Here is a 15,048-nt window from a genome sequence, read left to right on the forward strand (position 1 = left end):
AAATCTACATGTGTGAGAACAGGATCACTTACCAGGGGGAGTCCCTAGAAGCCCCTGTGTCCCCTTAGCAAGCGCTAACTCGGTTTTGAAGTCCTCCAAGTCAATCTCTGCAGCAGACATTGCCAAAGGCGTGATCCCACCTGCTCTCCAAGTGGGTCCAACCCCAGCCAAGCTTTACTTCACTTTGCCTGTATAATGTTTTTCAGTGAGCTTAGTTAAGGCAATGATGTGCCAAGGAAATGCTCTGTAAATCTACCTACCTACATCTTCATTTGAGTCATGCTCCTCATCACATGGACATGCGGCTGCACAAACACCAGAGCTGGCACAAAGGAGTGGCAGGCATGGAGAGGTAGGAGCCAAGAGCTCAGGTAAGACCAGCTCCTTGGGAACAAGCCCTGTAGGCTAGCTGACCAAATCCAGAATCTCAGCCTCCAGGACTGTTTCCTAAACCTACAGGAACCCTCTGAGTGCAAGAGCCCATTTCACTTAAATGCACAAAACAAAGTGTGGAATGGACCATCAAAACTGGCATTTAGAAGTAAGGTGAAAGCATTTCTCAAAGATATAAAGCAAATCCGTAGCACAGTAACAGCTGAATTCAACTCTCCTGCATGCTATGATGCTGGCTTAATCCCCAAAAGTATTTCCACTAGAAATATTTTATTTTTTCTGAACTGCAATCCTAAATCAATTAAAATGTTCTTCACTCATCTGAATTATTTTAATTAGCTTGAAAGAAGAGCCACTCAGAATAAAAGAAGGCTTGATTAACTTTCATATTTAAAGTCACTATTTCTTTTTTCATGCAGCAGGAAGAAGACACAGGGAAGTGTCATGCACTGGCACAGAACTCTGGTAAAACTCACTTGGCCATGAGAATCCAGTACCCTGGATGTCTGTGCTAGACAGGGAAGTGGGGCAGGGTGTGGCTGCAAGCATTTTAAGGTAGAAGAAGTTAACTCACTTTATAATAGATCAGAATATAACAAAACTCCAGGATTTGTGCACTCAATGAGTCTTCATTCAGGTTAGGGAGTGAGGAAATGAAGCTTCCACACTTTCATTTCCACCAAAATTAGCAATAGCTTTTCTACAGTGCACCATATAATAGTGTAAGAGAGATAAACTACCCTAGGTTCCTTGCAGACTCTGTACAAGATCACAGAAAAGAGGAGTACTCACCCAGTTTCTGAAAAGCTTTGCTGCCAGATTTTATTTTGACCCACATACTAATAAAATAACCAGTGTCATATCAGTGCATCCTCCTGATCTGACTGAAGAACCAATACTGACAAGTGTGGAAGTCTCCTCCCCTCCCTCTGCTTGCTGGAGGGAGGGTCAAGGCGACATTGAACTAATACGGACAAGAACGGGGGGACAGCCACAATAAAAATTGCCTTCTCTCTTTTGAAACCTATTCCTCAGTTTGCCCATTTCCTCCAGGGTGCAGCTGCTGCTTTCACCCTTCTGTCACCACTTTTCCACATCCATTTATTGTTTTAACAAGCCCTTTTACCTCTTCCACTGTGACTAATGGGGTTACAGCACTGTAGGGCCTTCCCAAGCTGCTTCTTTCACAGCTAAATCCATCCTTAAAAATGCATTTACAGTCTAAACTTCCTTTACACATGAAGAGTCGTTCATGTCCATGGTCATCTGTTTGTCTATCCTAAAACATTTTCAGGCACATACAAAAACAAGAAAAGGAAAAGAAAACATAATACCACTGTGTAAGAACTCCCTTTTTTAAATTCTTCAGTTTCATCCTCTGCTCCATTCTGCAGTCCCTTTAAGTCTATAGTTGTTTGGGTTTTGGCATGGAAGGTATTTATACTAATTTTCTGTTTGACACTTCATTTTCAGATGTATCTCCATATGACTCCAGCTGCAGCAACCATATTCACACTTCTACTTTCTGTCTTGATTTCCTCCTGATTATTTTACATTGCATGCCTCAGAGGAAAGGGCAGCATTTTTAGCTCACACAGCATTCATCATATGCAGCTGTCCAAAAAGTAAAAATAAAGGGTTTGAGCATCCCAGTGAAAGAACAGATGCAGCTACACAAAAGGACACAAGATTTTTAAGTAGTGTATATCAATAGTCAACACTGAAACAATAGATGTTTTTCCTAGGGGAAAAAGAACTTTTTGAACTTTATTTTCTTTCTGAACTTCACCATCCTTTAACCACCTCCATCAATTTTTACTATATCAGAGGGTAACAAATATTGGGGCATGCAGCGAGGCTTTATTAGAGCTAAGGAATGAGAACATGAACTGTTCCAAAATTTTATTCCCAGGAAGTATTTTGATTTGTGCATTGCCCAGCAGTGTTCAGTGGACAAGCCTGTCCAGGTGAGCAGCCTGCAACTATCAAGGATGACCAGAAAATCAGAGTCTTCAGTGAGACCTTGCCGAGGCAAATCCTGAGGCTCGTGATGCAAGGCAGGAAGAACAGTCAGAGGCTATGGTTGAGTGAGATGCTGATGGAGACTCCTGAAATGGGGAAGCTAGAAACTAGTGACTTCTTGCATCAGCAAAAACAGCCCTTCTCTGCCCTCAGATCTAAGTTCATAGAAGTGGTAAAGTGTCCTATTAACCAGCGAGAGAGAACAAGCTCCATCAAGGAAGGCTTTGAAACCAACTGAGCTTGAACAGTGTGTTAGCAGAGAGCAAAAGGAAGTGGTGGGTGACTGTGAGGGATGAAGGCACACACTTGCTAAACAGTCATGCTGTTACAACAGGTTGGGGCTTTTTTTAGGGGACCCTACTCACTGCAGAAAGACTATGGTAATTTTCCATTCCTTGGACCACTACCCATTGTTGCACATCCACATGGACACCAAAGCCATGGCCTAGTGCAGATCAGGACTGCAAAGCTCTGGGGGCAAAGTGAGTAAGTTGGGACTCCAGGCCATGTTAACCTGTGGGGTCAGTCAAAAGAGATGCTCTTCTGGATCTGCTACTCAAAAACAAGGAAGAACTGAATGAAGATGTGATAATCTGAGTAGAGGCTTCAGTGTGTTCAGGGAAATGGTCAGTGGGATCCCCTGAGAGTCAGCTTTGAAGGGAAATAGAGCTCAAGTAAGCTAGCAGGTCTTTCAGGACAATCTCTGTCAAGCACAAAACTCAGGAGAACAAGCAGACATACCACGAGATGGCCTCTAGCTAAACAGGGAAGTCGTGACTGAGCTACACTGCAGAACAACAGCGTAAAGGAGGAGGAAGCAGGACTAAGGAGGAAGTCTCTGGACATGCAGGAATGGTATTAGGAAAAGCCCAGCTCACCTGGTTTTGGAATTGGCAAGATATGGTATGGACAACAAGAAGAGCTTCCACTCTTCTTTTTCTGCTCTTCCATGAGCAATAAAAGAAAGAACAATGAAAATGCACACCAGATGCTGAATAGCTCAGGAGATTTACTGACAGTGGATGCAGCCATGGCTCTGGACTTCACCAGAAACATCTTGTGGTCCTTTGTACATAGAGAATTCAAGGAGGAGAGAAACTACAAGTACTGTGAGGATTAAGCCAGAGATCTCTTAAGAAACCTCAGATTTTACAAGTTCTAGGGAAGACAGATGGGATCTGTAGGAAGATGCTGAGAGACTGTCTGATGAAGCTGAAAGGTTATTTTCTCCTATTTCAAAAGGTGTGGAGATCAGGTAAAGTCTCCAACTGAATAAAAAGAAATACTGCACCAATATTCAAATAACCCAAGATTTTTTTCAGGGAATTACACATTAGTAGGTCTCACTTTTTTCCTGGGATAATTACAGAGAAAATCCTCTTTGAAACCATTTCTGGACACAAGAAACAAACAAAGTGACTGAGAAAAGGCAGCATAAATTTACCAAGAATAAATCATGCCTGACAAATCTGAAGTATTTATAAGACTTGTAGATGTGGTGCTCAGGGACATGCTTTTGTCGTGGATGATCTTACAGGCCTTTTTCAAAGCTGGGCAGGTTCAGCTTACAGAAGAGACAATTTCAGAGGGACCAAAGAAACAAAGCCAGGCTCTTAAACAAAGTGTATGTAAGGTAACAAGAGATAATGACACAAACTGAAACACTGCAGGTTTCTAGCGAGCAGGAGATGACAAAGCACCACTATGAGGGCAATCAAGCAGAACAGGTTGTCCAGAGAGGTTGTGCAGTCCCCATCCCTGGAGCGTGAGAGTTGACAAGTCTTCGGTGGCTTTACTTCCCACACTAAACCGGGATGAACTGAAAACTCATTGTAATGAGACAGAAACATTCACTTCAGAAAGGCTAACTCTAGAAACCCATCAAACATCAGATGTAACACTAGCAGTCTGTAATACTCAGGAGATTGACTTCGCTACTACAAAATTAATTACAAGATCAATTTTGTTACAAAATTATATTTAGAAGTCTGTAATTCTTTCCTTGAATAAAAGATCATGGATAGCTCTGGAATGAGTTACCACACAAATTCAAATGTTGTTCCTGCAAATTAAAAGCAGTAATTAAACTGATGTGACTCTGTTGACTTCAAAATCTCATTTTGGTAGAGCTTACACAAGCTAGGATTGTATCAACCCTCATGTATCAACCACTGAAAAATGAAAAAGTGCAAAGAACAGACTGCTACAACTCTTTACTTGCATTAAATGATAGATGAAAACCTAACCAAGATAGTTTATTTTTAGTAACTATCACAACTACTTAGCCTTTTCACATAATAAACACCTTAATATAAACTACAGCAATTCTCTTTCTCACAGATAGACGCCCAACAAATTTTTTTTTTTTTTTGCATTTTCTACCTGAAAAATTGTGAATCTTTGAATCTTCCTGAGTCCTTTCCTTCTCAGGCAACTTTTTTAATGGCAAAACCAATTTCTGCATTTGTCATTATCATGGTTAGGTAACACTCTACATCTCTCTCCTGCTGATGTTCTCCAATTGGAACACTTTTCCTACTCATCTACTAGGCTGTGACTCGCAACATGCTCGCTTGTCTGTGAGAGACCTGAGATCCTTGTAGGTCCTGTTCTGTCACAGAGCAACAGAAGAAAAGCCTTTCTTAAAGTTCACTAACTCCCACAGCAAGTTTGTGACAAATTCCATCATTTCTCCTGTGTTTGTAAGTACTCAGTCAGGTTTCTGAAAAGAAATTGAGAATGAGATATGGCAAATTCACATTTATTAACTAAGGAAATTGTGAAGAAGATGCACTTATGTATATGTAGGATATGGTAAGAGTCCAGTAACACATACATCCTGATAGTGCATGTAAGTAGATATATTCAAAACTAAGAGACGTGGATCAAAGAAAAAAGAGTTGAATATAAAACTGCAAAATGTTTTTAGAGTAGTTTCAACTAAAACACCACTTGCCTTTTGCTAGATAGAAATCCTCCCTCTGGGAATCAAGTAGTGCCAATGTCCTGAATACACACATCCAAGTAGGACAAACTTCTTTGTGCACACTACTGCACAAAACAAAAACGGACTTACCTACATCTCATATGGAGAAATTGCACAGAATTTGTAGCAGCCACATACTTTTTGATAAAGTTGCTAAGCAAGGATCTTAAAAATTACTAGTTTTCAATGAGAGACTAATCCAGCATTAAAATTTAATGCAAATGAGGACTTTGGCCTAAGAGGCAAAGCGAAGCTAAAGAGATTACACACCTACAGTGAGTTCCAAGAGGATGCAGAGCAATTTGGTTCCAATCCAGTGAAGTACTCAAGTACATGCTCTACTTTAAATGCATGGGCATGAAGATGATGGAAATACTTATATATGCCTAATGTTAAATATGTCATTAAGTGCTTTACTGGGTTAGGCCCAGAAAGCTCAGCACCTTACAGGAATGAGTTCAGAGTACACCATGCAGCAATGGCATAACAGGGAATTCAATACCCTGGGCTAAACCCCTCTTGCAGTGTCCTGTTGAGAAATGCAATGTGAGTGGAGAGGGGCAAAAGGATGTCTTGCCTAAAGGTAATCAGAATAATAACAGAAATCTGAAGGATTATAAGATCAGAAGGAAAACACACTGCTGCCACTACTCCTTAATGTACATGCTTACTATAAATTGTATTCCTGCAGTGAAAAAATCCCTGTATTTTCAATTCCTACATAAACTGACAGTCCATGTCTGGGATCCACATACCTCATCACATCACACCTGAGCTCCTGCATTCAAGTGTACCCAGCAGAGACGACCCAGCACCCTACAACACATGGTAACTGCAAAGCAAAAGCCAGACTGACATTCAGCACGGTCCATCCACCACAAGCACCAGAGAGGTCTTGCACTTACAGCGCTCATAATGCTGCTACACATTCCTTTGCTCAAGACCAACACTGTCTTTAAAAGATTGGACTTTTAAGCAGTGTTAAGCACTGTTGTTTGCTGCCATTCCCACACATTGCAGCTCTCCTGACAGCCCTGTACTATGAGGCACTCCCTTCTGGCCTGAGCCACTGCTGCAAGCTGCACACGGATGGACATCCCACACTCATCCTCCTGTCAGCTCTGAAGCCCACGTGCCTCCAAGTCCAAGTGATGCCTTGTGAAGGCTGAGCTAGAACAGAGACTAGATGGAGCTAAAGAATAAAGTAGGTATTTATTAGAAGGCCCCAATGGATACACCTTAGGCAGCACAAGAGCCCAGCCAGGGCTACACCCAAGATGAACCCAAAGACATCACAAAAATGGATGACTTGTCATGGAGTGTCACACTTTTGTAAGTTCTGGTCTATTAGCATATTGGAGTTAATTGTTCCATTATAGCTTTAGCTTATGAAGTCCCATCCTTCTTGTTTTGTCTCTTCACTCCAGCCTGAAATTTGGATCATTTGTCCTTGGTCCTCAGCTAGAGAAAGAATTGTTTTGTCTACCTACTCTGTGAAGAGAGCTTACTGTGCCCTAATATGAAGCTCAGAAGTACACACTAAAGCAGAATCTGAAAAATGTAATAACTAAAACTCGAGGCATCACAAGAACATCATATTCCATGATTGCAGGGACTCCCATACTTTGATGAGAGACAGCTGAAGGATCTGGTCTAAAACAACCCAGAAGCAGCAGCATATGGGCCTGTCATCTCCAAACTTATTCTGCAGTAGCCTAGCCTAACCTTCTGTAGTATAAAAAAATATTAAAGCTGAACTACATGCATTTATTTCTATGTTTATACACCATAAGCACATGCAATTAGCTTTTAAAAAGATAGCTAATTAGCCATATAACATTATAGGTCATATTATTTCACAGAACCCACTGCTATCTCACAAAATATTAAAATACCACTTTTCTCTCAGTGGCAAACTGCATTTCTTGTGCCAAAATATTACAATCAATAACATCATCATAGGTAGGGACATAAGGTTAAGTAAGCAACCCTTTTAAAGATTGTTCCAGTTGAGATTCTTCAACATTGTATCCAAATATAATCTCAGTTTCCAGGAGGGACTAGACTTTTGGGACATGAAAGTAACTCTGGAGTCACAGGAGTCTGAATCAGACCAATACTGAAACAAGTGGATCACTGATTTTTCATATTCAGGCCCTGAGAGGCAATGGGGACAGGGAATTGCCCTGTCCACAGAAATATGTGTCTCACCCTACCTGCATTATGTTACTCTACGAGATCCATGAGGCTCTTCTGAAATCTCTTGCATGAGGTTTTTAAAATGTTTAGAAAGGATGTACTACCCAGGGAGCTTTCCTTTTCTGTTTTGTTTAGCAGGCTCAGAAAGCACTTTGCTAAAAAAACTTCACGAGTAATTAGGAACAACAATGCAAAATAAAATTCCAACAAGCAAATAGGTATTTTGGGATCAGAATGAGACTTCAAATTCATTGCGGAAGTTTGCCTTGTGGGAGCACAGAAATCACACAGTAAGCAGTAAGCTAGCTTGGAAATCAAAGGATTGGCTCTGGCTCCGTAGTGAGTTTCACTATTTACTTCAGCACAGTTGTCTCACCCACATACGGGGCTCTCATTCACAACCACGTCCTCTAACACTGGCAATAGTCTCACAGCTCGGTAGGGAGATGAGCAGACTGAATCACACATGCCCTCTGGTAGTCTGTTTGGAAAAAATCTCAACACTGCACTCTGCTATGAGTTTGATTTGGAAAGCCAAGGAGTGCCAGTAAATCTACTGCACTTCTTTCAAGGAATTTTGAAGAAACTCTTATTGTAACACATCAAGGATTCAGAAGTTTAGCTGCTAAGACCCCGGATGGTCTTAGCAGCTGTGGGAACTGCACAGGACTTAGGGATTGCTTTATGATACCTTGCTTGAACCCCTATGGTTCTCCTTGATACTTTTCAGTGATCCTTTGCCACAGCTCTGTAAAGTCTTCTGAGTCTAGCTTAACTTAAAAGCATGGACAGGCCTTTTAAAAGCACCTCCTTCATCTGAATGACATTTTTACCTTCAAATATAATATAATTTTGAGGTAATTTCTTTACTCCTGAGGCCACAGCAAAACCAGTAGCCTTGCCTATCCCACCCTCCATGTGCCCAGCTCTCCCTGAAAAGGAGGAAGGAGCTGAAGAGAGTGTTACTGAAGTAGGTGATGTGGGGAACTCCATGGGATACCACTGTCTGTGAAAATGTAACCACTGCAACAACAAAGAGATTTCACCTATTGTCTGCTGCACACAAGGATTTGGGGAGGTGGCTGTGAGAGCCCTCCCAAGCAAGGCCAGTCGTGAGAGGCTTGGGAAATACCTACCACTGAACAAGCAGCCACAGATAACTAGGGAATGATAGGGATAACAGTGCACACAGCCCAGTGCACAGAGCCAATTTGATGGGCTTTTTTTTTTTATTTCTGATGTAGCTGCAATGACATGAGATGTGAATGCACAGAATAAGAGAGGAGATGCTTTATCTAGGCTGTATGGAAAATAAAATGAAATATGACTAATCCTAGTCTGAAAAGGACACATTGAAGGAGAAGCCTCAGACTCAGGTCTGACCCAGGATGCCCTCAGGTACTCCATCAGATGTGTCTTTCCCAACAGGTAGATGGGAAGTATACCAAAGTCTGGGAAAGGATCAGCTTTTTAGAAACAGAACAAGCTGGAGGAATCACTAGAGCTGACAGAGCTAGGGCTGATGTGCAAAAGCCTGGTGTGGCTCTGAAGTTTCTTGCAAACTTCATGTGCCTCCAGGTCGGGGACACCCCGTGAGTCATGCAGAAGACACCAGCCACAACAATAACAGTGTCAACAAGGGCGCGCAGGGTGAAAGCTTAGCAAACGATGCCCAGACTTACACAGCTTTTCCCGTTCATATTGAAGTGTGGGGATGCACAGGTTTGCTCCTTCATCTCCTCCATCCCAAAGATGCAGACGGCAGTGCTGTTCCACGCCTTGGCGTTGTGGCTGTGGCGGAACACACCCACCCACCAGCCCCGCTCACCCTGGCGGACAAGGCTGGAGGAAATAATGAGGCTCCTGCACCCGCAGTCCAAATAGACGTGCCCTTGCAAAGTAAGGCCAGCATCAGTAGGGCCCAGCTGGCGCAGGACAGCCATGCTGGGTGGCTCCGTGTTATTGGCCAACCTGGCCTTCAACGTGTAGTAGGGAAAGAAAAGGTGATCCCCCCACTGGAGCGCGTCAACAAAGTGCAAAGGTTCCTCCCTGCGTTTGATGATGCCCAGCTCCTCCGTGGACATGAGGTTGACCATGCTGCGCACCGTGATGACGGTCTCCTTGTCGGACTTCGAGGGCTCGCAGTGCAGGTGGTTCGTGTCCGCGCTGGTCGAGTAGGTGGCCGCCACGGCCAGGTACCAGGCGCCAGCCTGCTGGAAGACGACGCCGGCGGTGGAGCCGTCGGGCAGGCAGCTGACCACCTCGCTTTGGTTCAAGCGCTGCCGGTACGAGGGCTGCTCCCACACCTGGCAGGCGCCGCCATCCTGGGTCCAGCCGGTCAGCAGGACGCCCACCCCGCCGGCCTCCTCGTAGTGCAGCAGCAGGTTGCTGCGCATGCCGGGGGGCTCCCCGCAGCCCTGCCCCGCCGCCGGCACCACGCGGCGCCGGGGCCGCAGCTCGGGCCGCAGCTCGTAGAGGCAGCTGCCGCCCGCCACCAGCACGGCGCCGCCGCTCACCTCGATGTTGTCGATGGGGGCCCCCGGCAGCTCGAAGCTCTGGGGTCCGGCGGCGCCCGCCAGCGCCGCCAGCAGGGGCAGCGCCCAGCTGAGGGCGGGCGGCGGCGCCGCCATGGGCGCGGGCTCGGCTCGCGCCGCGGGGCGCCTCAGGCGGCGGCGGGCGGCGGGCGCTGCTGCGCCATGGTGCGCGAGGGGCCGGGCGCTGCCGCCGCCGCTGCCGCCGCTTCTGCCTGCGCCGCGGCGGGCTGCGCGGGCGGGGAGTTCCTCTGGCGGGGCGGGGAGGGGAGGAGGGGGTGCCTGCACGGGAGAGGTGGGCCGGGCTCCTCCGGGAGGGCTGCCGAGCCGCCGAGCCGCCGCGCGCCGCCGCTCCCCCTCCGCCTCCCGGCCCCGCCGGCCCGCCTCGCCGCGGACGGTGGGCGGCGGCGGCGCCGCGGGAGCGCACCTCGGCCGCCGGGCTGCCGGGGGCGGCCGCTCGCTGCGGCGTGGCGGGACGCGGAGGGGAGCGAGACCCGCCTCGCCCGGCGGCGCTCGGCACCCGGACCCGCGCGGGGACCCTCCGGGACACCGGAGCAGGGGAACCCCTCCGGGGCAGCGCGGCCCCCGTGCGCTCCCTTGGCCTCGCTCCCGGCCCGGCTGAAGCCCCCCGCGGGCGGCGGTGAAGGGGCTCAGCGGGGGCAGCCGCTGGCGCGGTCCGCCGGCAGATGCCGGGTGTGGGCGTGGGTCAGACCGTGCCGGGCTCCGGCAGCGCCCGCTGCGAGCCTGGAAAGCCGTCGTGTCCCCGTCCAAATGTGCCGCAGAACCGCCCCGCTAAACAGCACCCCCGTCCACCGGTCTGCCGATGGCACCTTGAGCGGGAAGGCTGAGGGATCGGAGATCCCCGCTTAGATCTTGGTCTCGCCTGAGGTAGAACAAAGGCATTCTCCCGGGTCCTGCGAGGCACACAAAAAACCTGTCCCTTCCCAGCTGTGCTGCTGAGAGATGGATGCCCATCCAACGCGCACGGGGCACAGGATGGGCCACGTTGAATGGAGCAACAGATTTACTTCATCTCCCATTCTGTCACTGCTGGCTGAGGTTCAACACAATGTGAGGTATAGGTCACATGCTGAGCTTACGGTAAATTACCGTTTTGCTGAATTTTAAATAAAAAATTTAAAGCAGCAAAGATGCATTTCAGTGTTCTCTTTTTGGAATCTCTGGGTGATGATGGGTGTAGGGCCCATTACCTTACTGAGAAGAGGATGTAATGTTCAAAATTGAGATGTCATCTGACCCTCCATTTAAACGGCTTTTGTCTCGAAATAGCTTGATAGCAGGAAAAAGTGGGACTGTAAAAATTAGAACAAAAGTAACCTCTGTTTGAATCAGTCAAGCGCAACATTTTCAAGTAGGAATTGCAACAATGTTAACAAATTTTGTTTCTCTCTCCACAACAGCGCCCAGCAGCAATTATTGTGCAAGAATTGATGTTGCTCTGGTCAGCAAAAATATTCCATAATTTTCCAGTAAAAAGTGTTTAGGACAAATATTCCCAGGAAATCCAGAGCTCTCCGCAGCCCATCTGCCTATCTCTTGTACAGTGACTCCAAAACACATCCAAAATCTGCAAAATGTAGCAGAGGATGTGGAAGAGAGTCATTGCACAATTTTTCCTCTTGCCAGATGCAAAGAGATGCTCTGTGTGCTCACACTGCCTGCAGCTACCCGTGGAGGACTGAACTTCTAGGCAGCATGAAGGCAAAGTGAATCCTCACGCTCATATCACCAATATAGGCTGTGTACAGAAATGTCATTCATACGTCTTTGCAAAGGAGGCTGAACGTGTCATGCTGGGGTGCATTACACACTGCCTTGCCTTCTAGTTTAATTTCAGTTCAAATATGAAACTGTCAGTGATCTTCCTCTTGCTCTAAACTGATGAGGCTAAACAGCAAAGCATATCAGCATCCTAACTGCAAGACATCTCTTATTCTGGCCACAGAATGTGTCCAGCAACAGGTCCTCTTCTGCAAACATCGCTCTTTTTGCATGGACTGCAGACACCTCTTTGTCAGGCTTTATGTTTAGAATAAGCCTCATCTTCTTCAATGAATCACTGGCTTGTTTAAATGAGTGGGGCCAGGCTTCTTCTAGTCTTAGAGAACAGCAAACACTCCTAGAACTGCAGACTTCTCTGTTTGCCAAAACTGCCAAAAAGCAGTGTTCTGCTTCAATTTTTGTCCTGGGAGGACTGAACTGCATACGGTGGCTGCCATGTGAAAACAGCCTAGCTGTGTGGGCTACCAGGATGGGATGGGATGGGATGGGATGGGATGGGATGGGATGTCATATTCCTCCTGTCCCAGGGACAGCCATCAGGGCACAGTTCTGCAGACTGTTCCCTGCCTGTCACTTTTCTATTTCTGATTTTTCCTCTCTCTTTCCAGCAAGGAGTAGCTTGGACCAGAGCCTCATCTTGCAGTGTTTAATTCTGCATACGCTTCTGAGAGCCAGCTTTGCTCTGAGAGCTAGTGCATGGAGTTTTGCTCAGGAGTGACCCAATTCTTGAAGTGGCAAAGTAGTCCCAATTCCTTTCAAAGCCCCTGAAGTAAATAGGAGTTTCTATCTTCAACACATTCTTCCAGAGGCACCTATTTGGCTACTGGAAAAGTTGAGCTTCTGCTGGTGTTATGGAAATAGAGAGGCTACAGGTTTATTTTGTACTGCTTCAGAGTGTAATATTTGTTATTAACACAGCAGACCAGAAAACAGCATAAACAGTTCATGACCAAACTGATGCTCATGTTGGAACTAGATGATCTTCCAAGACACCTTCCAACCCAAACTATTTCAATGATACTTCTATAAAATTTAAGCAGACAATGGCGAATCATTTCACTGTATTCCCTTTGCTGTCAGTTCCATAATTGGTATTTTTATCCTGTTGTTGTGCTGTGTTTTATTTTTCAGGCACTGAAGGGAGGGCAAACAAGGTAGTCTGCCTGTTAATGTTAGACTTTACAAAGCATTGCTGTCTAACTCTGGCACCCCAATCAAAATTTATAAAAAACCAAGAGAAGCAAACTGAGCTTCCTTTGCTATCCTAAGCAACATTTATGTATTTCAGCATGTCATGTTAGATCTGAAGTTAGAATGTGAATCACACCAGGACTTGTTTTTACATCTACAATTTAAAGAGCTCTCATTTTGATCTTCAACAGTGTTAGGCAGAACACATCCTAAATTAAATTAAAATTGCTTTTCCACTACAGTTCATGATTCCCTCCTCCTTATTTTTCATCTGCATGCTAAATTTCTCTGAATTTATGAATCCACAGGCAACCTTACAAAATATTACTAGTAAATGAGATTTATTTTTATGCTTAATTTATGTAGCTTCACTTTGATATTTCTCCTGTTTTGAAGTTTCAAGACCACTTAAGGTTTTATTTGTTCTGTTTATTAAATCCATGTGGTTACCTTAGCTTAGTTCTGAAATGTTTTTTGCAAAGGGTAAATAACCTTTCATTTACAAAGTAGTAATAGGTAGCATTAATGTTAACAGGCTTTTTATCTTTGGTGTAATACATAAAATAACTGTTTTTCTCATTATATAATTAAGAAAATTTCCTACTGTAATTGCATGTTGACAAAATAGAAAGGAAATGCTGGGCAGTTTTTAAAAAGCTTTTCTGAGAAGGATTCCGTTTCTGAGAGAGGCATTTGAATACTGAAACTGGGGTTGCAGATTTGGATTTTAGTTCTGCTTTTCAGTCCTGTTTCTTTCTGTTTAGATTTTTTTTGCTTTAGATTTTTGTTTAGTCTGAAAGTTACTGACCATTTTGCATTTTTTTGGGTCTTCAAAATGAGGAGATGGCAGATTCAGGAAAAGAACTATGCTGTTATAACTCTTTGGGGATCTGTATGGGATGCTATCAGCAGCAGCCAGCAGTGATATGTCCATGGGCTCCAGGGAAAATGTTGCTTTGCTGGACTCCCACTAATGCATCTGATCACTTGCCCAGGGAGATGCTCCTTTGTGATGAAATGCTGGAGCTACACACAACTCCTGGACATCTCTGACACAGCAAAATTGTCTGGCTGCTGGTTAATGCTTCCCTTCATGGGAGCAGTGTGTTATGACTGTATATTGGGCTTGGGTGGCTGGGGTTTGGTAGTGGGGAGGGGCTACAGGGATGGCCTCTGTGAGAAACTGCCAGCAGCTTCCACCCTGTCCAGCAGAGCCAATGCCAGCTGGCTCCACAATGGATCTGCCACTGGCCGAGGCTGCGCCCATCAGGAATGATACTAACACCTCTGTGATAGCATATTTAAGAAGGAGGAAAAAAACCCCCTTTTTGCACAGATGAAATTGTGCTCAGAGCAGAGCAGAGTGAGAATATGTGAGAGGAGCAACTCTGCAGACACCAAGATCAGTGCAGGAGGAGGGCGGGAGGTGCTCCAGGCAGCAGAGCTGAGGTTCTCCTGCAGCTCCTGATGCACACCATGGTGAAGGAGCTGTGCCCCTGCTGCCCATGGAGGCTCACAGGATGCAGAGATTCAGCTGTAGCCTTGGAGGAGCTTTCTGGTTACTTTTAAAAATAACTTAAGCTCTTGACCTGGCTGTGTGTTCAGTCAAAGATAATAATCAAGCAGTGGAGGAGCCTAAGACCTAGAGCAAGGTATGAAGCAAGAAACATTGGTGTGGCCCTTCCTGTATGAGCCAAAATACAAACCAGAAGCTTCTGCATCAAGTCAGTTCCTCAGCCTTAGGGAAACACACCATTTGTCAAAGAGATATTTAATCTGCAGCATCTATCTGAGCCAGTAGATAAGGAAAATAATCAAAAATCTGTTCTAAACTCCTCTTTGTTTTTCCCCTTTGCACATTTACACTTGCAGAGGAGATACTCATCTGAAGGCTTACTAAACCACTAGTTGGTCAATATGTTT

The 15,048-nt window shown here is 45.5% G+C and overlaps 1 protein-coding gene across 1 annotated transcript in view; it reads right to left on the reverse strand.

The window, feature by feature from the left end:
- The window catches only part of PLXNC1 (plexin C1), a 69,446-nt gene extending 59,216 nt beyond the window's left edge, over window positions 1-10,230 (reverse strand). The window contains exon 1 of the mRNA XM_058022779.1: window positions 9,283-10,230. Within this exon, the coding sequence (XP_057878762.1) occupies window positions 9,283-10,230 (948 nt within the window). The remainder of the gene's footprint in view (window positions 1-9,282) is intronic.
- Between the last annotated feature and the right edge of the window lie 4,818 nt (window positions 10,231-15,048).

This window comes from Melospiza georgiana, chromosome 4 (assembly GCF_028018845.1).
Source record: "Melospiza georgiana isolate bMelGeo1 chromosome 4, bMelGeo1.pri, whole genome shotgun sequence".
Lineage (NCBI taxonomy): Eukaryota > Metazoa > Chordata > Aves > Passeriformes > Passerellidae > Melospiza > Melospiza georgiana.